The sequence below is a fragment of the Acipenser ruthenus genome, unplaced genomic scaffold (assembly GCF_902713425.1).
Source record: "Acipenser ruthenus unplaced genomic scaffold, fAciRut3.2 maternal haplotype, whole genome shotgun sequence".
Lineage (NCBI taxonomy): Eukaryota > Metazoa > Chordata > Actinopteri > Acipenseriformes > Acipenseridae > Acipenser > Acipenser ruthenus.
The window spans coordinates 659,331-684,907 of NW_026708728.1; the positions used below are offsets into that span (position 1 = coordinate 659,331).

At 43.7% G+C, this 25,577-nt stretch overlaps 3 protein-coding genes across 8 annotated transcripts; all 3 read right to left on the reverse strand.

Moving 5' to 3' along the window:
• Positions 1-367: 367 nt before the first annotated feature.
• LOC117410119 (uncharacterized) lies at positions 368-2,307 on the reverse strand. The gene is made up of 2 exons (XM_059021674.1): positions 2,230-2,307; positions 368-1,960 (listed from the first exon to the last, which is right to left on the reverse strand). Exon 2 carries the CDS (start codon positions 1,941-1,943, stop codon positions 636-638), a length of 1,308 nt encoding a protein of 435 aa, XP_058877657.1. The 5' UTR covers positions 1,944-1,960; positions 2,230-2,307; the 3' UTR covers positions 368-635.
• A 2,869-nt stretch (positions 2,308-5,176) lies between these two features.
• LOC117969974 (brain-specific angiogenesis inhibitor 1-associated protein 2-like protein 1) lies at positions 5,177-17,964 on the reverse strand. The gene is made up of 14 exons (XM_059021609.1): positions 16,721-17,964; positions 15,665-15,740; positions 15,394-15,480; positions 13,994-14,055; positions 13,351-13,422; positions 12,891-13,028; positions 10,553-10,705; positions 10,092-10,280; positions 9,248-9,791; positions 8,780-8,978; positions 8,017-8,082; positions 7,430-7,604; positions 7,158-7,198; positions 5,177-6,897 (listed from the first exon to the last, which is right to left on the reverse strand). The coding sequence occupies exons 1-14, from the start codon at positions 16,766-16,768 to the stop codon at positions 6,828-6,830; spliced, it is 1,920 nt and encodes a 639-aa protein (XP_058877592.1). The 5' UTR covers positions 16,769-17,964; the 3' UTR covers positions 5,177-6,827.
• On the reverse strand, positions 17,569-25,495 carry LOC117410157 (uncharacterized). Of its 6 annotated transcripts, XM_059021612.1 has the most exons (9): positions 25,160-25,495; positions 23,858-23,918; positions 23,123-23,158; positions 22,322-22,585; positions 21,068-21,136; positions 20,621-20,734; positions 20,112-20,210; positions 19,072-19,173; positions 17,569-18,866 (listed from the first exon to the last, which is right to left on the reverse strand). In XM_059021612.1, exons 2-9 carry the CDS (start codon positions 23,886-23,888, stop codon positions 18,769-18,771), a joined length of 813 nt encoding a protein of 270 aa, XP_058877595.1. In that variant the 5' UTR covers positions 23,889-23,918; positions 25,160-25,495; the 3' UTR covers positions 17,569-18,768. The 6 variants fall into 6 exon arrangements, with proteins under 6 accessions (XP_058877595.1, XP_058877596.1, XP_058877594.1 ...); XM_059021613.1 differs by lacking the exon at positions 23,858-23,918 and having other exon boundaries at positions 20,627-20,734; XM_059021611.1 differs by lacking the exon at positions 23,858-23,918.
• Positions 25,496-25,577: the final 82 nt, after the last annotated feature.

Here is a 25,577-nt window from a genome sequence, read left to right on the forward strand (position 1 = left end):
AAAGCTTTTATAAATGAACCCCTACCAATAACTGACCCTGAAGAGTAAAATCCTTAATAAATTGGGCTCTGTGTTTAGTTAGCAGGGCAGCAGTGTGAAGTAGCGGTTAGGGCTCTGGACTCTTGACCGGAGGGTCGTGGGTTCAATCCCAGGTGGGGGGACACTGCTGCTGTACCCTTGAGCAAGGTACTTTACCTAGATTGCTCCAGTTAAAACCCAACTGTATAAATGGGTAATTGTATGTAAAAATAATGTGTATAATAATAATAATAATGTAATTGTATGTAAAAATAATGTGTTATCTTGTAACAATTGTATGTCGCCCTGGATAAGGGTGTCTGTAAGAAATAAATAACAACAATGACAATAATAATACCATTCATATTTATAAAGAAAAGGCTACTGTTCAATCAAATACAGTTTTAAAATAGAGATCAGATAATCATGCATACATTGATAACAGCAGCGGATACAATGCAGATCAGTTACTGGGAAAAGAATACGCATCAATCTAGTCATTGTCAACTTAATTAACCAAAGTTATTTCATTTGTCCAAAGTGTTCTCGGGGAAACTCCCCCTAATCTGCAACAAACAGCCCGGACCTGCATTCTAGCTGATGATACGTGATACATACTAACAGGTCCAGTGCGGAGTACTGACAAGAACGCACTCATAACCACTATCACAAAACAATCGTGCTTCCAAGTCTGAACTCATGTACGGTCCTGCATAACCGTCCGAATAAACCTCGTATTCGGGCAGGTCAGTCCCTCTTTGGAATCTGCTCAGATACTGGTATCCTTTGTATTCTTTTGAGTCTTTATGAAGCAAATAAAAACCTACCCATGCATTTTCTAACCCTTCTCTCCAGTTTCCCGTATATGACTTACTAACGTAGAGCTTGACACCCGAGAGTCCCTGGTCATTGAAAACAAGCTGAAGTGATAAATGTGGGTGGGTTGAGATGGGCGTGGGATCTTTCCAACAAGACTCGTGGATCTGTGGCGACGCTAGTACAGCATTGTACCCCTTCGACCTGAAGTACCGCGCTTGCATTCCCGGATTAATACGCGTCGATATTAGTATATCGTTATTTTGATTTCCGTTAGTCCAACTCCATGCAACATAGCTTTCGTTCTTAGCGTCACTGGATTTATACAGACCGATCCAGCCATAATAATCGCTCCAGGGTAGATTTTTCCAATGCACCCGTGGCATCCCTTCCCAGGAAGAGATTGTGATCTCCGTGTTGTATCTCAGCAAATCATTGCAGTCATCCACGTAGCTTTCACGCCTGCCTTGATACAGGTTAGAGCGGCAAACAAAATCTCGTGGTTGATCGTAACCCACCGAGTTCATAAATGTCTGCAACGGTAGAGTTCTTATATCGCTGATGAGACTTTGGGAGATTTCAAAGGTTCTGTGTGGATGGTAATGGTCAGTGATATAAATACTTCTTACAATAGAATCGCCTTGGTTTAAGGATATGATCAGTCGCACATTGTTTTTGTATCGGAGCCAGCTCTCATCGTGTATATCTAAATCAAAGTACAATCTGATCTCGGGATCCAAGTGATCAGATATCCGACAGCTTTGACTATTTAAATTGCCAATTGCAAAATATTCAACGTTGCTTGCATTGGGGAGGGGAAAGCAGCCACAACTGTTGTCCCACCTATTATCAAATCTGTGAAAACTGTATTCATTTAAACGAGGATTGCAGCTCAGAATGAAAGCGTTAATATTATTATCAGTAAGAATTACTCTATTGCATAACCACCAAAGCAATATATAGCCGTGAGACGGAGGCTGAACTCCAAACGGCTGTTTGTTTTGGAGATCGCTGATGGACAGGAGTTGCTCAGGATCCGATAAGCCATTTCCGACGATGGCAGCGATGATAAGGATTTGAAGCCACGGCGCTGTGCCTTTACCCAGCATACTGTAAACACTAGAGCCTGGAGGAAAACATGAAGAGAAATCAGTTATCTGGGTGACGCTTTCCATTAAGAGTCTTTAATGACTGTGTATTTACATAGTAGTTACTTAGTAAATCCAGGTGTGCTCACACATCATTACAATGTTATTATGCTGTACTCATTGTGTACTGTATTCCTCTGCAGCAGTGTGCACATCTATTACCAGACCTCCAGATGTCGTCTATATCATGTTTGCCTAATGAACTAGTTCAATGCTAAAACACTCTTCAACGGACGAGCCCACTCACCTGACTACAAAACGAACGAGAGCTGTCTGATCGTTCCACGCAATCTGTCTGCAAAGGAGAAGTCTCGAGCTGTTCGAGATGCTGAGATAGTGGAATGCACGTGTATTTATATACCGCGCAGGGGGAGGCGTGTTTGTTTAATTCAATGTTTGTGCGACATCACGTCAGCAGTTTATCTTTAGATAACATGTTTTTGTTTTTTTTAATTATTATTTTTATACCAAGCTGGAGGTTATTCACCCACAGCTGTGGTCAAAAGTTTTGCATCTCCTCGGATTTTAGGATTGAGACATAATTTAAAAAAAAATGATATGAACATAATTTAGATCATTTATTTAACATCATGCAATCAAAGACTACAAAATGATATCGCATAAAATTCTGCCAGGTGTAGTGTTATTATCAGGTATGAGTTAAAAAGTGGTACTCTGCGCACTGCGCTTGCCTAGTAATTCTAAAACTTTACAGTGCATTAGTAAGACCTCACCTAGAATATTGTGATCAGTTCTGGTCACCTCGTTACAAAAAGAATATTGCTGCTCTAGAAAGAGTGCAAAGAAGAGCGACCAGAATTATCCCGGGTTTAAAAGGCATGTTGTATGCAGACAGGCTAAAAGAATTGAATCTATTCAGTCTTGAACAAAGAAGACTACGCGATGATCTGATTCAAGCATTCAAAATCCTAAAAGGTATAGACAATGTCAACCCGGGGGACTTCTTTGACCTGAAAAAAGAAACAAGGACCAGGGGTCACAAATGGAGATTAGATAAAGGGGCATTCAGAACAGAAAATAGGAGGCACTTTTTCATAGAGAATTGTGAGGGTCTGGAACCAACTCCCCAGTAATGTTGTTGAAGCCGGCACCCTGGGATCCTTCAAGAAGCTGCTTGATGAGATTCTGGGATCAATAAGCTACTAACAACTAAACGAGCAAGATGAGCCGAATGGCCTCCTCTCGTTTGCAAACTTCCTTATGTTCTTATGTTCTAAAAGGACATAAACGGGCAATACTGCAGAGGTGAAAAAAGTCTGTCCTAACAACACTGCGTACGCGAGGTTCAAAGGTTAAGGAGGAATCCATAACAGCACCCAAGATCCTAACACTAGAACTGACTTTAATATCAGAACCATCTAATGACAGTGAGCAGAAAGTAACTCTGTGCAAATGATTCACAGATCCCAGGAGCAAAATTTCAGCTTTGTCAGAATTTAACTGAAGGAAATTATCATGCATCCATCTTTTGATATCAGCAATACAGTCCGACAGAAGAGAAACTGTTATGTCAAAATGTGTTTTAAAAGCTCATGCGGTTTGACCTTTAGACCACTAAGATGAATCTCTAAAATATTTGGATATGTTTTTGTTGTTCTGAATGTTACACAACAGGCAAATTGGCTATAAAATGAAATGATATTTGTACAGCTAAGAACAACAAACATTCAAAATAAATATTGACCACATTTTTGAGCCTTGATACACATGAAATGTAAACAGTGTTTAAGATTTAACCAGAATATAAACATGGTCACGTGAAATCCAGTAATAAACAAAAAATATGTATTTCCGGGAATGCAATTAATTAACAAACAAGGTTTTCTGTCAATATTTTTTTTTTCTCAAGGCCTCAAATTAAGTCATCACGCTGAGTGTCCTCCTCTCCACACAACACATCACAACGCCGGACAAACCTGTCGCTGGACATCGGTTTTGTGAAAATAGTCATTAAAAACTTCGCTTTCAGTGTTTTGTGACTCCCTAAAATCCAAACAACTCGAAGACGTAAATAAATACAAGGAATAATGAGAGTGAGGTGAACAGTTCACCCCCAAATGATGTGCTATTTAAAAATGAAGCTTTCTTACTTGACTGATTCATAAGACAAATCTGGACTGCAGACCTCGTCTCATTGTAAGAAACTAAACCCCTCGGGAAGAACTATAGTTACCTCCAGGGGACAATGCTTTGTGAGTGGAAAGTATGGCAATGTTTCGTCCAAACATGTACACAAGTCAGCAAAACACACACACAACACCACACAGCGAAACACACACACAACACCACCCAGCAAAACACACACACACCACCCAGCAAAACACACACACACAACACCACCCAGCAAAACACACACACAACACCACCGAGCAAAACACACAGACACAACACCACCCAGCAAAACACACACACACAACACCACCCAGCAAAACACACACACCACCACCCAGCAAAACACACACACACCACCGAGCAAAACACACACACAACACCACCGAGCAAAACACACACACACACCACCCAGCAAAACACACACACAACACCACCCAGCAAAACACACACACAACACCACACAGCAAAACACACACACCACCACCCAGCAAAACACACACACACCACCACCCAGCAAAACACACACACCACCACCCAGCAAAACACACACACAACACCACACAGCGAAACACACACACAACACCCAGCAAAACACACACACACAACACCACCCAGCAAAACACACACACACAACACCACCGAGCAAAACACACACACAACACCACACAGCAAAACACACACACACACCACCCAGCAAAACACACACACAACACCACCCAGCAAAACACACACACAACACCACACAGCAAAACACACACACACAACACCACCCAGCAAAACACACACACACAACACCACCCAGCAAAACACACACACACAACACCACCCAGCAAAACACACACACACAACACCACCCAGCAAAACACACACACACACAACACCACCCAGCAAAACACACACACAACACCACACAGCAAAACACACACACAACACGACCCAGCAAAACACACACACACAACACCACCCAGCAAAACACACACAACACCACCCAGCAAAACACACACACAACACCACACAGCAAAACACACACAACACCACCCAGCAAAACACAACAACTCTGATTTTTCTAAAATGTATTTTTAGTTTTTATTTTTCATTCCATTTACACCAGATATTTGCATTACTACAAAAAGACAAATAGTCCGATTCAACCGGGCGTCATTTCCATTGGAATTTAGATCAGCCCGAAAGATTAATTAGGAATATTGTTTGTAAAAAAGAAAAAAAAGAGCCTCTCTTTGTATTAGTGTTTCACTATTGAGATGTACCTGTGCTGGCCCTGAGGCCACAAAGTGAAGAGACTAAACTAAACTAATCTAAAGCCTGATTAAGTAAACCTGCCCTGTGTGTGAAATGATAAACGTAGATGCAATGTGAAGACCAGTAAGCTTAAAAAATAATCACAATTAATGGAAAATCTCAATTTCTGAACCAGTTATTCAAATACACAGTTAGCAATACACCCGTCTGAACAGAAATCACAGATCCATCTAAAAGTAATAGAAAGATACGATGAGCATTACAGTGCTTCTGGATTTCCAACCTGGGCAAATACAATCGATTCATTTCAGGTTTAGTGAGCATTTGTTTTTTCTACTCCTAACAAAAAAAACCCCATAAAATATATGTTTTTAAAATAATGCTTTTTGTAATACAGTGTTTGCAAATACTATTTATTTTTTTGGCAAAATTAGTTAGTTAATGGAATGTTTAATACACGCTCCGTTCAACTCCGTTGAACTTTGACCCCAGCTCAGTTTCGATCATCAAGTGTTCTTTACAGAGTTCTAGAACACTGCTTCTCAAACGTTCCGCACCGCGCCCCTCTCCCTCCTCTTCACTTTGCTCTCCTTCCTTCTCTCACATCTCCCCCCTCTCTCATCACATTCTCATCCTATCTAACCCCCATCCTCCTCTCTCTACCCCTCCCGGAAAATCTCCTGCACCCCCCACGCCGACCCTCTAGAAAATGCATCACCCTTCAATCCTTCTTACTCACTTGCACAATCCTTCCAGCAACTTGGGCAGCAGTGTGGAGTAGTGGTTAGGGCTCTGGACCGGAGGGTTGTGGGTTCAATCCCCAGTGGGGGACACTGCTGCTGTACCCTTGAGCAAGGTACTTTACCTAGATTGCTCCAGTAAAAACCCAACTGTATAAATGGGTAATTGTATGTAAAAATAATGTGATATCTTGTAACAATTGTAAGTCGCCCTGGATAAGGGCGTCTGCTAAGAAATAAATAATAACATCCACGCAAACCCAGGATTTTTTTTTGAAACACTGGCAAGTCTTTTAGGTTTATAAACCTCCTGTTCAGTTTCTACCCTCTTAGGAAGGACAATGGTGGAGACAAAGGACTTCGTCACACAGAGAGAGAGAGAGAGAACAGGCGCAGATAACGGGGCAAGCAGAGTGGAAACACGATGCCCCCGGTGGAAAACAGAGGAAACTGTTTCCGATCACTGCATTCCTTAAGGCAAAGATTTGCATTGTGGGTAAAGACGCTCGCAGGTTCGTGCCCAGTCTCCACCCCGTTACACCAAGTAACTCTAAAAACAAAAAAAACAGCACTACGTTCTAATTGACCCCCCACCCCTAGTTTCCCCAGCCTGGAATACAAGCAACATTTATCCCAACCCCAACAGAACACAGAAAAACACAACATGGTCGTGCCCGTCCTGTGATTGGTGGATCCTGGCACAGGGAGCGTCTCATTGGATGAGGGGCGCAGAGCGATCGTTAGTGACCGTCCTTCTGAGACGCACGTGAGCAAACGGGTTTCTTCAGAGAGAGAGAGAGAGAGAGAGAGAGAGAGAGAGAGAGAGAGAGAGAGAGAGAGAGATACCATAATCAATATGAGCATTTGGCCAAATCCTGTTGATAGGCAAAAAGGAGGGAGGATAGGATGAGAGGATGAGAGGAGAGGGTGGGAAGGATGGAAGGATGAGAGGAGAGGATGGGAAGGATGGAAGGTTGAGAGGAGAGGGTAGGAAGGATGGAAGGATGAGAGGAGAGGGTGAGAATGCTTGATTTAGTCTTACCTGTTTGGCGAGGATGTTGTTGCTCCAAAATCGACAACTAGCTGTAAACCAGAGGAGAAGTGAACACCAGTTAAGGGTCTGATCTCCAGTATAAATCCAGCTGTGTACCCGCGTGGCTCTTCCTCTCATGACTGCGTTATCCTCTTTGCTACCGGAGGACAACTTGTCACAGAACAATAACGATAATAACGTGATTCATAATCACCAACACAACTGGCTCCCTGTCCTAAATACTCCCGCACTCCATTACTGAGTTACCACCCCTCTCTTACCTGTGAGATGTCTGGGTTCATCATGCTGTAGGGCCTGGGTCGGAAGGTACTAACTCTAGGAGGGGGGGTGTACCCGTCTTCGCCCTCCTCCCCGTTCACATGGTTTGATCCTGTGGTGCCGATCTTGTCAAGGTTCCCAACGCTGCCACTCAGCTTCGAGACAGGGGGAGGGGGGCTGAGAGAGAGAGAGAGAGAGAGAGGAGAGGAGATAGAGAGAGAGGAGAGAGAGAGAGAGAGAGAGAGAGAGAGAGAGAGGGAGAGAGAGAGAGAGGGGAGATAGAGAGAGAGGAGAGAGAGAGGGGAGATAGAGAGAGGAGAGAGAGAGAGAGAGGAGAGAGAGAGAGAGAGGAGAGAGAGAGAGAGGAGATAGAGAGAGAGAGAGAGAGTTTGGGTTAATTGCAACCATGGTCTGAATCAAGCTTGCTCGCTCACACACTTTCTATTGAATTGCAAACCCATTGGAGAGAGTTGTGATTCAAAATGGCGCCCTACAAAAACAACAGAAAGTTCGGAATGAAGGGAAGCAGAGAGGAAACGGGAGCAAAGAAAAGCAGCGAGCAGTGTGGGGTGAGAGAGGAAAGACTCACCTCGGGTCTGGACTGTCAGGGGAATTCTGAATAGGCTGAGTGTACGAAAACGGGAACCAGCCTTTCCTGAGAGAGAGAGAGAGAGAGAGAGAGAGAGAGAGATTGGATTTGGCATGACCCTGGTGTGGGGTCATTCTCTCCTGGTACACCCTGGATCCCTTGATTACTCTGAAAGGTCTAACTATTGCCGTAGTGAGTCTGTAAAGTTTGAAGGAACGCAGAGCTACTTTTGAGGCTTGGAACTTGGTTTTGAGGAGACAGGGTTTCACGACACTGCGCGGCGCACCAGGCAGGGAGACTTGGGGTTTGATACAGCAAACCTCAAACTTGGTCTCCCACTGGACGGGGGTCTCCTGGAACCAGGTTTCAAGACACCGCTGTTCCTGAAAGATCGGGTCCCTGTTCCTTCGGTTTAACAGGTTGGAAAGCAGGATTCAACAAGAAAAGCAGATTTAAGTTGCAACAGAACATTGGGCACTTGTATTGATGATTCCTCAAATACAATCAAATTCCAAGAAACCCCTTTTTCTTAAGCAAAAGACACAGGCAGCTATCCTTCTAACTCTGAACCCACTTTCGAAACCGATCCAGGCTCTTTTATACAAGTTTAATTAGCAATCGATTACTCAATTTAACCAGACTGCACTAGCAGATCTCTGGATCCTCCCCCTCCTGCTCTGCACTGGACTCTCCTGACCTCAGCACCTCGTCACTGGATCCTCAGCTGATGCGCTATCCTTGCACTATTGCCCGTCTCGTTTACCTGCCAGTTCTCTCGTTCTCTCCATAGTGCCAGCCGTCCCTCGGCTCCGAGATGAGCAGGGCGATCGTGTCTCCGGGCAGGAAGTGAAGTAACGAGGCCCCGCCCACTGCCTCTGTCAGCCCACCCACTTGAGGAGAGTGAGGGAAGAGAGCGAGGACCTGAGAAGGATGGGAGGGAGAGACACGGGGCAGAGTCCCTCCTGAGAGAGAGAGAGAGAGGGAAGCAGAGGGAGATTGTGTTGAAGTCTTTAAAATCATAAATGGTCTAGATAACGTTAACCCTGGACACTGCTTCAAATTCACCACAGACGGATGAACAAGAGGGCAGAAATGGAAGCCGAGTAGGAAGCCCTTTCTTTACACAGAGCGTTATAAATGCAAGTAACAGCCGACCAGGTGAAGTAGTCTGCTCTAAAACACTGGAAAACAATTTAAAAAATGAAAAGGACGTGTTTCCAAATAAACTCACCCAGGAAATGCAGTCTAGCCTCGATTCCTTGTTTTCGCGGCAGTGGCAGGGTGCTGGTGGCATAGATATCATTGGCCTTGAGCAGAGGGGGATTGTGGGACACTGGAGGAGGGAGGTGCTGAGTGAGAGGGGGCTCATGGGAAGGAGGACAACTTTCCCTTTCTTCTACCAGAATCTGACTGTCCAGTGGGGTGTGGGAGCGTGAGACTGGAGGATTGTGGGATAGTGGAGGACTCTGTGGTCTGGATAGAGGCGGGTTATGAGTAACCGACAGATGCGAGGCAAGCGTTGCATTGTGGGAACTATTCTGAGATGAGGGTGGTGCATTGTGGGTAACCATGGTGTTTGGGGTTACAGAAAGAGGCGGATTGTGGGGATTGGAAAGACTTGAGAGAAGGGATCCATGATGGGAGATGGGTGTCTGGGAACGAGAGACGGGGGCGGAGGAATTATGGGATGGCTCATTGTTAGTGGGCGTGTCTCTTCCTCGGTTGCGGTGGGCGGCGCCATTTGGGAGGGGCGGGACTTCCTGTACAGAGAGCCTCTGGGAAGAGAGAGAGATAACATTTTAGAAATAAACAGACAGATACACAGCGACATTTAAGTATATGTAAAACTACGAAGCGGTGTGTAATTCAACATGTTAACATAACATTATTCAGCAGGTTTCATTCGACTTTATGAAACAAAATGTGTTCATTCTACAGGGTGTTGATGCAAAAACTTTTGTCCACAGCTGTACAGCCAGGAACAAATTCAACCAAGGATTCTCAATACAATCTGTTAACCTCAAATTGCAAGTCCCCCATTGGGCCCCATCAGATCCAGTAACACACACACTCACATGACTTCCCCCCAGTTCCAGGGCTGCTGTGTTTCCCAGTTTTGCAGTTCGGAGGACCTCGGCTATCCCAGCATTCCCGGAGCCGGCTGCAGTCTGCCGCACTAGGTTCAACGCTCTCTCTGGCAGTCTGGTGGGCTGGGAGCAGGACGCCTGCCAGCAAGACAGCTTCTGAGACAGCAGCTCCCTCACCTGGTAGGGAAGAGGAACTGCAACTTCAATACAGAAATATTACTTTTCATATAAGATCGGAGAACTGCTAACACACCCGCAGATGGAAATAAGACTCCCATTGCACAGCAGTCTGATCAGTTCCAGGTTTTACTACCAGCTTGGTCAGCCACAGTGTGTACAGGTGTGTCTTATGATTAAACTCCTAGTGAAACCAGGAATGGATCACACTGCTGTGCAGCGGGAGGATAGCCCTAGGTTCTGATGGCAATGGTGGCCATGCTTGACCGCACCTTGCTGTGGTACATGTTGAAGTGTTTGGTGACGGCACACTGACGGTCCACCAGGAAGCAATAGCGCCGCCTCTCTTCCGTAAGCGCCGAGCGGTAACCCGCGGCAACCAGCTGATCCAACTCCCCCTGCCGTCGGCTCATCAACTCCACGAACTGGGAAGAAACACAGAGACAGGAATCTCTATACAGCAGAGGCATATATTAGATAGATAGATAGATAGATAGATAGATAGATAGATAGATAGATAGATAGATAGTGAGAGATAGAGATAGAGAGATAGCGAGATAGAGAGATAGATAGATAGATAGAGAGAGAGATAGGTAGATAGATAGATAGATAGATAGATAGATAGATAGATAGAGAGAGAGAGATAGAGAGATAGCGAGATAGAGAGATAGATAGATAGATAGATAGTGAGAGAGATAGGTAGATAGATAGATAGATAGATAGATAGATAGATAGATAGATAGAGAGAGATAGATAGATAAAGAGAAAGATAGATAGATAGATAGATAGATAGATAGATAGATAGATAGATAGATAGATAGATAGATTGATAGACAGACAAACAGACAGATCTTTATTTTTATATAGCGCCTTTCATAGTGGATCACCATCACAAAGCGCTTTACAGAGGTAGGCTGTGAACTGTGCATTATATGCAGAGTCACTTCCAATAGGACACTGATTTAACATCTTATCTGCAGGACATCCGCATGGAGTCACACACGGTTAAACGCAGGAGACTTTTTAGAAGTGGTTTAAGACGCCTCATTAAAGCACAAAGCGGTCTCACATTTTCACACACGGAGCGCCTGTTGTTTCTATATCCCTGATTACTGAGCGGAGATTGAAATTCTCACACCCCGAGGTGTTTTCATTAACCCAAACCCCTCCCCTTAGTTCCCGGAACTCACAGGAACCGTTTCCATGGGAACAGAGCAGCATAGAGAAAAATGGGGACACAATAGACAGAAAAGAAAGATTTGAAAAAAAAAACTAAAGATCAAATTTCTCTTGACTTGACCAAAAACGAGGTAGCAAGCTTGCCTTTCTACTGGGTGTGAGAATTTCAATTTCCGCTCAGTCATCACTGGTATAGAAACAAAAGGCACTTGTGTGTGAAAATGTTTGACCGCTTTGTGTTTTAAAAAGCCTCCTGCGTTTGACCGTGTGTGGCTCCGTGTTCCTTTTCTCTCACTGTTTGAAATGAATTGCATGTCTGACAATCGCTCATTTGCCTATTGTGACAATTTTTAGACAAGATTTTCAGATCCAGTGGTTTGATTTAATATGCACAGCAAATCAAAACCACAGCCTCTCTCTCTCCTCTCCCGCTCCCTCTCCCTCTCCCTCTCTCGATCTCTCTCCTCTTGTCTCTCTCCTCTCTCCCTCTCCCCCCTCTCTCTCTCCTCTTCTCTCTCGATCTCTCTCTCCTCTTGTCTCTCTCTCTCCTCTCTCCTCTCTCCCCCTCTCTCTCTCACCCTCTCCCTCTCTTGATCTCTCTCTCTCCTCTTGTCTCTCTCTCCCATCTCCCTCTCCCCCTCTCTCTCTCTATCTCCTCTTCTCTCTCGATCTCTCTCTCTCTTGATCTCTCTCTCCTCTTGTCTCTCTCCTCTCTCCTCTCTCCCTCTCCCTCTCTCTCTCCTCTTGTCTCTCTCTCCCATCTCCCTCTCCCCCTCTCTCTCTCTCTCTCTCTCTATCTCCTCTTCTCTCTCGATCTCTCTCTCTCTTGATCTCTCTCTCTCTCTCTCCTCTTGTCTCTCTCCTCTCTCCTCTCTCCCTCTCTCTCTCTCCTCTTGTCTCTCTCTCTTCTCTCTCCCTCTCCCCCACCTCTCTCTCTCTCTCCTCCCTCCCTCTTCCCCCCCTCTCTCTCTCTCTCTCTCTCACTCTCTCTCCCCCCTTGCTTTGTTTGGCCACAGCTGTGTGTGACAGGACGTGACATCACCCTTGCCTTTCCTGCTCTCCTTCCTGATATGAAACCCCCCTATTGTTACAAAGTGGGAAGCATCCTAAACAAACAGCTCTCCTCCGTCTGCCTCTATTTATCTCATCCCTCAGTCCCTTTCTCTTTCCACTCTACCCCTTCCCTTTCCCTCCCCCTCCCTCCTCTCCCCCCTCAGCTGAGACGGCTTTCACATTCCTCACTCTAATCCTGGCTGTATAGAGAGTGAAGGAGTGTGTATTCAAGAGAGAGCAAGCGTGTGGTGGGAACATTAACACAATGGCAGAGATTCAGAGAGAGAGAGAGAGTTATAGCAGGACTTTAATATAGTCTGCAGCTGTGGCTCTATTTGAATGTCAGGACGACACAGACACACATATCTTTGGGGTCACCTGCATCTCTCGGTCCCCGTATTTTTGGGGGTGCCTGCTCCCCTGACTCTTCCTCCTCAGTTTCTTGAGCTCGGACTGACAGTGCTCGATGGAGTCTGATTTTGATCTCCTCTCTCCCTGGTACTTCTTCAGAGTGGCCTGAAAGAGAGACAGAGAAGCAAACACCTTACATGAAGTTAAATAAAATATCTAAATTATGTTCCTATATATATATATATATAATACTGTTTTTTGGTGCAGTATATTATAAATCTCTTCTTATCCTCTGGTCCCTCTGAGCTAATTAGAGTTTTACAACCCTGAAACAAACACATGTTGTAATCATTGTTTAACATAGCCTAATTAAACCTGTACACAAAAAAACAATGATTTCATTCATGACTGTATTGAAAACAAGGTCTTCTTAAACACATTTCCCAGCACTGGATCACTGGAGTTCGAGACTCGAGGCTCCACTCACCGTCAGGTATTTCAGATCCAGCTCAAGTTTCTGTTCCAGCTGGGAAAGCAGTTCAGAGTGGAAAAGCTTCAACTGAGAACAGAAAAGAAAGGTTGCGTTATAGAGTGAGAGAGAGAGATGAGGAAGAGGGGTGAGAGAGGAGAGGGGAGAGAGAGGGAGAGGGAGAGGAGGGAAAGAGAGGGGAGAGAGAGAGGAGGGAGAGGTGAGAGAGGGAGAAGTGGGAGGGGGAAAAAGGAGAAGGGGAGAGCGAGAGGAAGGAGAGGGGGGAAAGAGAGGTGGAGAGAGAGAGGAGGGAAAGGGGAGAGAGAGGGAGAGGAGGGAAAGAGAGGGGGAGAGAGAGAGGAGGGAAAGGGGAGACAGAGGGAGAGAAGGGAGGGGGGAAAATGGAGAGGGGGAGAGAGAGGGAGATAGAAAGGGGAGAGAGAGGGGAAAGGCAGACAGACACACACACAGACGACAGACAGACAGACAGACAGACAGACAGACAGACAGACCGACAGATACAGACAGACAGACAGACAGACAGGCAGACAGACAGACAGACAGACAGACAGGCAGACAGACACACACACAGACGACAGACAGACAGACAGACAGACAGACAGACAGACAGACAGACACACACACAGACAGACAGACTCACCACTTCTTCCAGCTGCACTTGAATTTGTCGGTGAACTTCGGCCATTTGGAAAAGTGTGTCTCCTGAAAGAAACAGTCACAGATTAAACAAGCTCGCTTTGAATTTGTATCTCGGCACTTATTTTTTATTCGTAGACCGTTCTTACTGATTTTGTAAGAATATTGTGGTCAGAAATCACGTTTTAGAAACTCTTTAGAAACGTACAGTACAGTAATTCAAACAAACTGACACACAGAACTTCTATTGCAGTGTCAAATTCAGGATTTAAGGGAGAGAATTGATTTCTTTTTTTTCTACTATGGAAGGATGTGGAGGAACAGAAGGGAGAGAGAGAGGGAGATAGAGAGGTACTGAGAGAGAGAGGGGTACTGAGAGAGAGTGGTACTGCGAGAGGATTGTGGGTAATGCATCTTTAAGAGAGAAAGAGGGAGAGGGAGAGAGAGAAAGTGGGAGAGAGAGGGGTACTGAGAGAGAGTGGTACTGCAAGAGGATTGTGGGTAATGCATCTTTAAGAGAGAAAGAGGGAGAGGGAGAGAGAGAAAGTGGGAGAGAGAGGGGTACTGAGAGAGAGTGGTACTGCAAGAGGATTGTGGGTAATGCATCTTTAAGGGATTGAGAGAGAGAGAGAGAGAGAGAGAGAGAGAGAGAGAGAGAGAGAGAGAGAGAGAGAGAGAGGGGGGGGTACTGAGAGAGTGTCCATTGTTCTGGGTTTATTCACATCACATGGTGTGATTGGGTCAGTCTGCAGCTTTATGAGTGGGGGAGGGAGTTAGAGAGAGAAAGAGAAAGAGAGGCAGGACGACAAACAATACATTCTACATACAGCCGTGTGAAAATGTACTGGAACACCTCCAGATGTGTCATTGATATCCTTTATATATACCCTACCTGCATGAAAACACCTCAGGGTGTGAGAATTTCAATCTCCGCTCAGTAATCAGTGATATAGAAACAACAGTGTGAAAATGTTAGACCGCTTTGTGCTTTAATCAGGCGCCTTAAACAACTTCTAAAAAGTCTCCTGCGTTTGATCGCGTGTGGCTCCGTGTTCCTTTTCTCTGACTGTTTGAAATGAATTTCACGTGTGGCTTATTCAAGTTGTCAGTTAAATGAGACAATCACCAATTTGCCTGACAATTTTCCAAGAAGCTCAGTTCAAGTGGTTTGATTTTATATGCAAAACAAATCAAAACTACAGAAGCCATGTGAGTGTGTTCTAATACAGGTGCACACGACTGTATAATATATATATATATATATATATATATATATATATATATATATATATATATATATATATATATACACACACACACACACACACACACACACACACACATATTATATTCTGATACTAATACTTAGAAGAGGAAGAAATCATTCCATACAGATGGACTCACCCAACTCTTTGGATCCCTGACTGTCGCTGGCCAGCTCTCCCAGCTTGACCAGAGCATCGAAATATCCTTTAGCAGCCAGAGAGACCCCTAATAAACCGAAAACACCTTCGTCTGTCTGTCTACACAACACCAACAGCAACAATTCACATTTCTTCACACACAGCCCCCCCACCCACATACATACACACGGTGTCACACAGACACTGACACACACACACACCCCATTCAATTAAAATCTTTTTGCATGATATATGTACACAATTGTACCTACCAGTTAAGGCTTTCTCATAATTTTTTCCCATAATGACGAAATTCTTTAGACCGGGGTTGAACTGCTCAAGAATTACCTGGGGGAAAAAAAGTTAATTTCATGTTAAACTCAGAGTCCAAGTGGGGTCCCGGTGCTGATAAAGATGCTGTTTATTCCTTTCTCTGAGAGCGGACAAGATCGCAATCGAAGAAGAAGGGCAGTTTGAACCAGGCCTAACCTTATGATGATGCCTGGATCACTGTTTATCAGAGTAGACTACAGCCCTGACCAGCTCTGACAAGCCCTGACCTGCTCTGACCTGCTCTGACCAGCTCTGACCTGCCCTGACCAGCCCTGACCAGCTCTGACCAGCCCTGACCTACTCTGACCTGCCCTGACCAGCTCTGACCTGCCCTGACCAACTCTGACCTGCTCTGACCAGCCCTGACCTGCTCTGACCTGCTCTGACCAGCCCTGACCAGCCCTGACCTGCTCTGACCTGCCCTGACCAGCTCTGACCAGCCCTGACCAGCTCTGACCTGCTCTGATCATGCATCTCACATTATCTGCCAGTGAAGTAGATTAGAGTGTTTAAGATGCCTGATTAAAGCACAAAGCGGTCTAACATTTTCACACACGGAGCGCCTGTTGTTTCAATATCACTGATTACTGAGCGGAGATTGAAATCCTCACACCCTGAGGTGTTTTCATATAAAAATGTTTCTTTCCTTTATGAGATGGGAAAAAAAGACTCCCATTGCATTGCATTTAAATCCATTCCTGGTTTCACTAGGTGTTTAATAATAAGACACACCTGAGCTTGTTACCTAGACACACTGGGGGCTGATCAAGCTGGTAGTAAAACCTGGACTGGGTGACGTTGCTGTGGGATAGGAGTCTGATTCCCACCCCTGACATCAAAGTTTAAAAGTCAAAAGTACATTTTCAAACGTTTCAGTAAATCAGGGTGTTTCAATGATTTCTTACAGTACTTTTGATATAAAGATTTTATTATAATAATAATAATAATAATAATAATAATAATAATAATAATAATAATAATAATAAGACACATACCTTGTACACGTTCTCTGTCATTTTGTTTACTTCATCAGATCGGGACATGGTAGCTGCTATTCTGCCGACGGCTGATTTTGATCAGATATAACCCGGAGGACAGAATGACTCTTTTTTTACGATAACAAAATGTTTTAATAAAAAAAAAGAAAAAGTTTGGCTTTGTTTGTTCTGAACGGCCTTAAAATAATGCAATCCTTTTTTAAAATTCTTATGCAAATGTCTGAAATATCCGGGTTCTCCGTCCTGTGTTCAGTTGTGTTCTTAATAACGCAGACTCTAGTTGATGTGAAAATGATTTAAATTATTTTAAACAATACAACGCGTTTATATCTCATAGTCTTATACCTGCTTTACCGATATTTAAACACACACACACACACACGCATTTAGTAACAAGTTGCCTTATTCATTGTTTAAGAACAAATGATCATTTATCTTTTTTTAACATTTTTATTTTTGCTAAAACGTCTCGTTTTTCTTTTAAACATTAACTTCTATTGCCACATTATTATTATTATTATTATTATTATTATTATTATTATTATTATTATTATTATTATTATTAATGAAAATGTGTAGATGTTTATGATTCTTACAAAACTATAAAACCGTCAACATAACGCACACACATATACGCTTTTCCGCGCTTCTTTAATGATTAAATTGCATCTTGATTAAAACAAACAATTAAAAAAATGCATTTTCTCAAGATGCATTCCTTTTTTGCAACCCCCGATATCTCTCCCTTGCGTCCTTAAAATAATTATATTTTGCTGTGTAATACGATACCCTATACAGTCTCGACAAAAGCAGGTAACGTTTCTTTATCTTTCTATCTTTCTTTCTTTATCTTTCTATCTTTCTTTCTTTCTCTCTTTCGTATTTTAGTTCAGCAATATCCTCTCCATCCAGAGCCGGTCAGCGTCGTCCACTAAAAGACTCTAAACCGAGGCGACGCTGCAGCGTTGAAAAGCGCTCGAACTGAATAACAATGAATCGGGAATAACGGTGCTTAATGACAGAGCCAAAAAGGGAGGCTATTCCATTCAACTTCCCTCCAATCACCGCTCTCCATATACACAGAATAGAGGGTCGCGGCCCTGGACAAAAGAAAGGGGGCGAGTGACTGTCCAATTTAAACCCCCTGTCTCTCTCTAACCTCACCCACTGCTTTATCTGGTCTGGACTGTCTCTTCACTAGGAACTGACACACATCCCCCCAGACACATACTTCCACTAAACGCCTGTTCTCTCTCTCTCTCTCTCTCTCTCTCTCTCTCTCACACACACACACACACACTTTCACTAAACGCCAGTTCACTCCCCCCCCTCTCTCTCTCTCTCTCTCTCTCTCTCTCTCTCTCTCTCTCTCTCTCTCTCTCTCTCTCTCTCTCTCTCTCTCTCTCTCTCTCTCTCTCTCTCTCTCTCTCTCACACACACACAGAGTCCTGTCTGCACAGTTTGTTTTGTGAATCTTACAAATAGATGCTTGTTAATCATTCATGAAAACGTCTCGCTGGTATTGCAACAGATATAGAATCACACGCAGTGTGTGCGCACGTGTTAACAAGACCCGACGGTGCCAGTAGGTGGCGCTATTGTCCTTTAAACCACACACACACTTTGAGACATACTTGTTCAAGAAGCCCTGTAATGAATGATTTCAACGCGTTCGTGTACTGTACGTGAGTTGACATGAATCGGAACTTTGTGCGTGCGTGTGTGTGCGTGTGTGTGCGTGCGTGTGTGTGTGTGCGTATGTATGTGTTATTTCAAACCAATAAACCAGTCACCCACAAGATAAGACAATTACAGATCAATGAATAAATAAATAAAAACTTCTCTCAGTTTTTAAAAGTTTTATATTACCATACTTGTATTGAGTTTGTCACTCATTTTCCAAGAGACACTGAAGGTACAGAAATGAGATTCAAGCGCAATGCAAACTGTGTGTTTCATGTCAAATCGAGCGCACAGAGTGACGTCACCGGCTTCTTTTAAAGACACGCCCCCTGCTCCCTGGGGTCTTGAGATGGTGGCAAAGTTCACTCTCCCATTGCAGTGTCGCCGGCAGGGGGCTCCTCTTGCTCCATATATCTGATCAGCTGCACTCCGCGTCTTCGGAACGTTGTAGTGTGGCCGACTGAGAGAGAGGAGAGAGAGAGAGAGAGAGAGAGAGAGAGAGAGAGAGAGAGAGAGAGAGAGAGAGAGAGAGAGAGAAATCCCAATTAAAATAATACGACCTCAGACCTGTGGTCAGTCACAAGGGGAATCCTACAAGGACAGAGTAATTGTAATTGAAGTGCACAGCTGTGTAAGTCTAATGGTAATTGAAGTGTAATATGAACCTGTGTATCTCTGGTCTGGCTGGTACACCAGCACCAGGATGACAGACACCACGAGAAGGACAGAGCAGAGCACAGCAGTGATCAGGAACCAGGGCTGCAGAACTGGAGGAGACACAAAGAGAGATCAATGAAGACAAGCAGACAGACACGCCGCTCAGCTACTGCCCTCCTCAGAGCAGCGTGGGACAGGCAAGGCTAAGGGTTAGTTTACCTTGCTTTATTTTACTGTGCTTTACTTGACCTCTCTGTGCTTTACAATGCTTCCCTATGCTTTACCAGACCTCTCTGTGCTTTACAATGCTTCCCTATGCTTTACCAGACCTCTCTGTGCTTTACAATGCTTCCCTATGCTTTACCAGACCTCTCTGTGCTTTACAATGCTTCCCTATGCTTTACCACACCTCTCTGTGCTTTACAATGCTTCCCTATGCTTTACCAGACCTCTCTGTGCTTTACAATGCTTCCCTATGCTTTACCAGACCTCTCTGTGCTTTACAATGCTTTCCTATGCTTTACCAGACCACTCTGTGCTTTACAATACTTCCCTATGCTTTACCACACCACTCTGTGCTTTACAATGCTTTCCTATGCTTTACCAGACCACTCTGTGCTTTACAATGCTTCCCTATGCTTTACCACACCACTCTGTGCTTTACAATGCTTTCCTATGCTTTACCAGACCTCTCTGTGCTTTACAATGCTTCCCTATGCTTTACCAGACCTCTCTGTGCTTTACAATGCTTTCCTATGCTTTACCAGACCACTCTGTGCTTTACAATGCTTCCCTATGCTTTACCACACCACTCTGTGCTTTACAATGCTTTCCTATGCTTTACCAGACCACTCTGTGCTTTACAATGCTTTCACTGTGCTGTGCTTTTATTATGGGGAGTTTTTAAATGGGTAGCACCTTGATATACAGTGACTCCCCCAGCTGATGGCGCTCACACACATTCTGCTGACAAACACACCTCTCGACTCTATTATATTATAAATCAATAAAAATAAAAAAAACACAATGCGAGGTCCCTGACACTTACAGACAGACTCTGCTTGCTTGCCGGGGTCAGTTTGATCTGCAGACCCCAGCATCGTGTTCTCAGCACGGCGCGCAGTCACTGGCAGTCCGGTGTTGGACACTTGGGTTGAGAGATAAAGACAGAGATGCATCAGTATACAGCGTCACCATACATTGTGTGTGTGAAGTTCCCCTGAGTTTTAGACATTACTGATGGTTACAAAGTCTGATAACACAGCATTGTTAGAGATATACACAAGAGAGACACTCCGAGGGTATAAGCGCCTTCACTGTTACATTATTTATTTATATAAAACGATTATTATTATTATTATTATTATTATTATTATTATTATTATTATTATTATTATTATTATTATTAAAGGGTTAGGGTGATTTCCACATTCACTGCATTGTAACTCTGCATAATAACATTGTAATGATGTGTAAGCACACATGGATTTACTAAGTAACCGCTATACAAACACACAGTCATTAGAGACGCGCAATGGAAAGCGTTCCCCGTATTACTCGTACACAGGCTGGATCCGTGTGGTTTGCCTTGGTCAGAATTAGCAGCAGGCACAGCGGTCTTTCTCTCGCTGTTTGAAGGGGTTGGAGTCCGAGTTGATCTGGACGCTTGGGCTGAGTGACAGAAATACAAAACACGATTTTAAAAACCAGCAAGCATGAGAAGGCATAAAATGAATAGAGTTTCTGACTGAGCGTCTGAAGTTACCGGACGATGACAATTCCTCTCACGCATTCCACTGACAAACGGACCTCGACCATTGTTTATTTGATTATATAAGCTTCCGTTTGCTGTCTGTCTCTCTTATAATGCATATATATTTTTTCCATAGTTTCGGCATTGCATCTTCTCGAACTCCAGTTCACACAGTTCGGGACGGAAGATTTTAAATATAAAAAGCTTGCTCTCTCCTTATTACTGTATGTATTTTCAGACCATTAGCTTACCGAGGTCAGTTTTCTCAGCTGTCGTTTTCGCAGTAGAGGAGGCAGTTGTCAGCGGTGTTGTACTAGGGACTTGGGTTCAATCACAGAAAGAGAGAAATGTCATTATACGGTGACACAGTGATGTCCCCCTGAGTTTCAGCGTCCACAATGTGTACATCACCGGTGGTTAGAAAGTCGGATCACACTTTAAATAAAGTTTAACTCTGGTCAAACGTTTTGCATCATCTAGAATTTTAGGATTGAGCCACAATTAAACAAAAAACTATATTAACATAATTTAGATATTTTATTTAGAGATGTGTGCTTTGTTTTTCGTGCAATCGAAAAGAAATACAAACTGATATCGCAAAAGTCTATACCAGAAGCCATCATAGTAGTACAGCAGTATTTCGTGTTAGACTTTTTTTTCAATTTGTCAGTCTTACAGTTAGGTTTCTGGAAAACTACAAAGCGCTGGTGTGTAATTCAATATGTTAACAAGGGAACATTATTCAGCAGCTTTCATTGGACTCTATGAAGCTGAGGGAGTTCATTCTATATAGAGGGTGTGGAATTCAATATGTTAACAAGGGAACATTATTCAGCAGCTTTCATTGGACTCTGTGAAGCTGAGAGAGTTCATTCTATATAGAGGAAGTGGAATTCAATATGTTAACAAGGGAACATTATTCAGCAGCTTTCATTGGACTCTATGAAGCTGAGTGATTTCATTCTATATAGAGGGTGTGGAATTCAATATGTTAACAAGGGAACATTATCCAGCAGCTTTCACTGGATTCTATGAAGCTGAGGGAGTTCATTCTATATAGAGGGGTGGAATTCAATATGTTAACAAGGGAACATTATTCAGCAGCTTTCATTGGACTCTATGAAGCTGAGTGATTTCATTCTATATAGAGGGTGTGGAATTCAATATGTTAACAAGGGAACATTATCCAGCAGCTTTCACTGGATTCTATGAAGCTGAGGGAGTTCATTCTATATAGAGGGGGTGGAATTCAATATGTTAACAAGAGAACATTATTCAGCAGCTTTCATTGGACTCTATGAAGCTGAGGGAGTTCATTCTATATAGAGGAGGTGGAATTCAATATGTTAACAAGGGAACATTATTCAGCAGCTTTCATTGGACTCTATGAAGCTGAGGGAGTTCATTCTATAGGGTGATGCAACACTTTTGGCCAGAGCCTTATGCTTGATCTAAGGCTGAAGTGAGTTCACTGTCTGACAGGCCACTTTGCTTAATTCACTCACCGGTTACTTGAACGCTTAACCCGTTACTGACATAATACATCCCATCGTTTCTTCCAGCGAAACACCAGTACTGTCCGCTATTAACCAGGGCTGCGGAACGGACTGTGTAGTTCCCTCCCGTACCGCTGTCGAACATCTCGCCTCCCTCGCTGACTTTGATCCAGAGAAATTTCCAACCTTCACCCCGAACCTCGCAGCGCAGGGTGAAGGCATCTCCTTCAGTGATCCGTCCCGCATCAGCCAGGCTCAGCCGGGGGGGTTGTTCTTCAGAAAACAAAGAGAAAAAACACAGGAGAGTCAGGAATTGTGGTCTCTCCCTTATAGAGACATCGTTATCATTAACATGTGCCTTTGTGAAAGATGACCTATCATTTCAGATTTCCTTTGAAAGTCGATAAGACCTTCCCATAGATTAAGAAAAAACAACAACTGTACATCCTGCTTGCAAGGCACGTAGGGCTACAGTAACACCTAAGCCATTGATATCCTTTATATACCCGCCTGCATGAATTTATGGTGATATAGAAACACACTCGTGTCTGAAAATGTTAGACCGCTTTGTGCTTTAATCGGGCGTCTTAAACAACTTCTAAAAAGTCTCCTGCGTTTGACCGCGTGTGGCTCCGTGTTCCTTTTCTCTCACTGTTTAAAATGAATTGCATGTGAGGCTTATTAACACGTCATCGATCAAACCAGACAGTCCTTTTCCACTTTATCCCAAAGCAATGCTCCGGCCAGCGTGTGACGCGTTCCCCCCATATAAACCTCAAGTCCAGCGGTCACTGGCTGTGGATTTTGTACCTTGAGCTTTTTCAGAGGTGACTCCCGCAGTCAGCACTGGAGAGAGAGAGAACAAAGAGAGGCAGTTCGAGCCCAAAGGGATGCATTGAAAAGAAATTAAAGAACAGAATGCTAACACTATCCTCACATAGTAAATATAGAAACCGTGCGTGATAACATAGGAATGATGTGTAAGCGCGCATTGTTATCAAAACATGTTGCTGGTTTGTGAAAGCTACGGGTAGGTAATTTCTCCACAATTACCAGTTGACTTTCGTTTTTCTTTTTTTCGGTTCGACTCTCCACTATATTCTGGGTCTAGTTTTACATCTACGGACAAAAGTTTAGCATCAACTAGAATTTTAGAAATTTATGAACATAATTTAGATGTTTTTTAAACTACAAAATGATATCGCAAAAAGGTCTACCGGAAGCCATAACAGTAGTACAGTATTTCACATTAGATTTCAATTTTGTCAGTTTTCCCATTAAATATATGGAAAACTACAAAGCAGTGGTATGTAATTCAATACGTTAACATAACATTATTCAGCAGCTTTTATTTGGCTTCATGAAGCAAAATCAGTTAATTCTATAGAGGGTGATGATGCCAGACTTTTAGACACACACACACTTCAGCTATCTAGACCGCTGCCTTCTTCAAAGTAAGCGATAATTCAGTCTCTGATAATGAAGGTCAGTCTGATTTGAACCCGGGACCAAGGACAGATAGAAGGTAGAAAGCTCAGTACTTACAGATGACTGTGAAGAGAGGAGCTGCCCTCATTGTGTCCGATTAAACAGTCTAAGGCTTGATCTGAAAGAACACAATTCACTGAGGAAGTCAAACACACCCTGCCAATATTCCCACCCACTGTCCCAAAGGCATTCTAGCATGTAGACCGTTCTGTGTGAATGCTGCACCGATACCGAAACTATAAACACATGGGAGCAAGGATATCTGCAACACACAGCCACGGCCAAACGCGTTGCATCACCCTCTATGCAGAATGAAGCCATTCTGCTTCATAAAGTGGAATGAAACCGGCCGGCTCATGTTAACATATTGAATTCTCTTCCCGAAGGCATGCATTCCGTACTGTCCTCGGGCATCAAGGACTTTGTAGTTGGAATCCAGCAAAACAAAATTATCCAAGCCACCCCACGCGCAGCAAAGAAAACGTCTATCAAAAGGACGCTATACTAGTAGTACTGTAGTATTTCATGTTATTTCAGTTTTCTTGATAAATATATGGAAAAACTAGCAAGCGGCGGGTGTGTAATGTAATATGTTAACGTAACATTGACTGGCGGGTTTCATCACTCTATACAGAGAGCGATGACGCAAAACATTTGGTCGTATTCTCTGTACGCTGCGATCGTTCTAAATTACCGCACGTCCCTGTTCGTACTCCGAGGTGCTTTCGGACGCTATGGGAAAGCGAACTGTGGCACTTTGGGGCAGATGGACTATAGGGGGCGCCAACAACGCACCTCAATACGCGTGGGGCTGGAATCTCAAAGTCACGTGATGCGCGGGATTAAGAACTCATCATTCTCTTATCACTGAGCGTCAGACCGACGCAAACACTGTAATAAGATTACAGACACTGACAAAACAAGCGGATTACTGAAACCGTCCTTCTGCGCCTTCCTCTTCTCAGGGTGTGAGGATTTCAATTCTCATCAGCAAGCAGTGATATTGCGCTTCGTGATGGTGGTCCACTATGAAAGGCGCTCTATAAAATAAATATTGATTGATTGATATTGATTGTTTGAGTGATATAGAAACAGTCGGCGCTCTGCTATGTGTGTGGCTCCGTGTTCCTTTTCTCTTTCTGTTTTAAATGAATGGCATGTGCGGCATATTAATTAATTAAATTAGAAAATCACTAATTTGGCCTAGTTTGACAATTTCCCACAAGATTTTCAGTTACCCGGTGGTTTTATTTCACACGCACAACAAATCACAGCTACAGAAGCAACGTTGCTCTGATGAATTCGCACGCTGCTCCGTGCATTTGCATCGCTGTTTGGCTCTGCTGAAGTATTTTTTACCTTCGAGTCCTCCTCTGGTGTTACGCGTTTCCATCTGTCTCTCCCTCAGAGTCTCTCCAGCTGGATAATCAGGTTTATCGGGCTGAGTCAGGTTAATCTAATCACAGGGTGCAAACTTGCTGTGTTATCAGAGAGCTCAGAGAGAGGAGAGGACACACACACACACACACACACACAGGAGATTGGCAGAGTTATCTAGAGCCGTTAATATACAGGTATGCAAAGACAGCAGCCATGAGCGATGATTCACAGACAATTGCAATCCCTGTCACGGAAAAATACAGCAGATGTCGTCCCTTGGTTAGCTGTTGCATGCATTTATAACTGTGTGAAAAACGTGCTTCCTACCTTCCGTTTTAAACTCTACTCAACTCCCATGCGTTTCTATGTATCAAGTGAAAACCCCGAACAAGACACA